The 1206-nt window shown below is 39.1% G+C and overlaps 1 protein-coding gene across 1 annotated transcript in view; it reads left to right on the top strand.

The window, feature by feature from the left end:
- ap1g1 (adaptor related protein complex 1 subunit gamma 1) overlaps positions 1–1206 on the top strand; it is a 23930-nt gene that overhangs the window by 10944 nt on the left and 11780 nt on the right. The window contains exon 5 of the mRNA XM_020605451.1: positions 1139–1206. This exon is cut by the window's right edge and continues 26 nt beyond it. Coding sequence (XP_020461107.1) covers positions 1139–1206 — 68 coding nt within the window. The remainder of the gene's footprint in view (positions 1–1138) is intronic.

Raw genomic sequence — 1206 nt, 5'->3', positions numbered from 1 at the left:
GCGTTGCTCAGCGACAGCCCCGAAACCTGACAGATCTAGAGGAGATCTGTGTGGAGGAGTGGGCCAAAATCCCTGTTGCAGTGTGTGCAAACCTGGTCAAGAACTACAGGAAACGTTTGACCTCTGTAATTGCAAACAAAGGTTTCTGTACCAAATATTAACACTGATTTTCTCAGGTGTTCAAATACTTATGTTCAGCAGTATAAGACAAATAAATTCTTTAAAACTCATACAATGTGATTTCCTGAAAATGTTTTTTAAATACCTGTGCAAAATATTTGAGGGAGAACAATAAAAGGCCTTGTACCACTAACAAGCACGTTATCATTATGTATGATTTAAAAAATAATTGCTGTCCATTACTTGTACTTGAATCATCACTTTAAGCACAGAAGGCAGAAACTGGAAGTCTGCTCACCAATTCATCTGAAGGCATGTGGCCAGCTAGTGTTAGCACCCCAGCAGGGACTAACCATCTAAAGCAGAATCCACACACTGCTCAGTCGACTTCCACAGCTTCACATCTCGTAAAGGATAATGTTTCCTCAGCAAACACAAACGGGGCTGTGATCAGTGTGCAGTCTTTTTCTTTTCTTTTTAAGTCTGTTCATCTTCTTGACACAGTATTTAAATTGGCTACCAGAAAGCCAAAGTCAGCTAACCATCCTGAACTACAATAGATCTGTTGTCTGAGAGATCCTCATCAACTGTACTGTAACTTTTCACGTCACAGTTTGAGAGTGTAGTGAGTCAAGGCACATCATGTAACCATCAATGATCTACATTACCGTAATTTACAATAACATTTTTGTGCATGTTGAAATAATTGGATTTCCACAAAGTAGATAATTTACACATCACCCATCCCCAACTCAGAACCACTGCATACGCATAATATTTAGCTCAGATGTGATGTTTACTAAGGAAGGCACAAACGCAAAGATGGATCTTTGGAAGAATCCAGCCCTACTCACTGTTATCCCATTTATATGAATACTTGAAAGACCTAAAATCTGAGATTAACTGTTCATGAATAACATTGTGGACGTGTGCTGAACAGCCACACTTAATTCTAGGAAGTGAAAAATGTGTTAAAGGTTGGATGATTTTTTTCATTGATTGTCTTCTTTGTTGACAGGCGGCATTGTGTGCAGTTCATGTCATTAGGAAAGTTCCAGAACTCATGGAAATGTTCCTTCCAGCCAC

The sequence above is a fragment of the Monopterus albus genome, unplaced genomic scaffold (assembly GCF_001952655.1).
Source record: "Monopterus albus unplaced genomic scaffold, M_albus_1.0 scaffold4.1, whole genome shotgun sequence".
NCBI lineage: Eukaryota > Metazoa > Chordata > Actinopteri > Synbranchiformes > Synbranchidae > Monopterus > Monopterus albus.
This window is presented reverse-complemented; position numbering and strand designations above follow the sequence as displayed.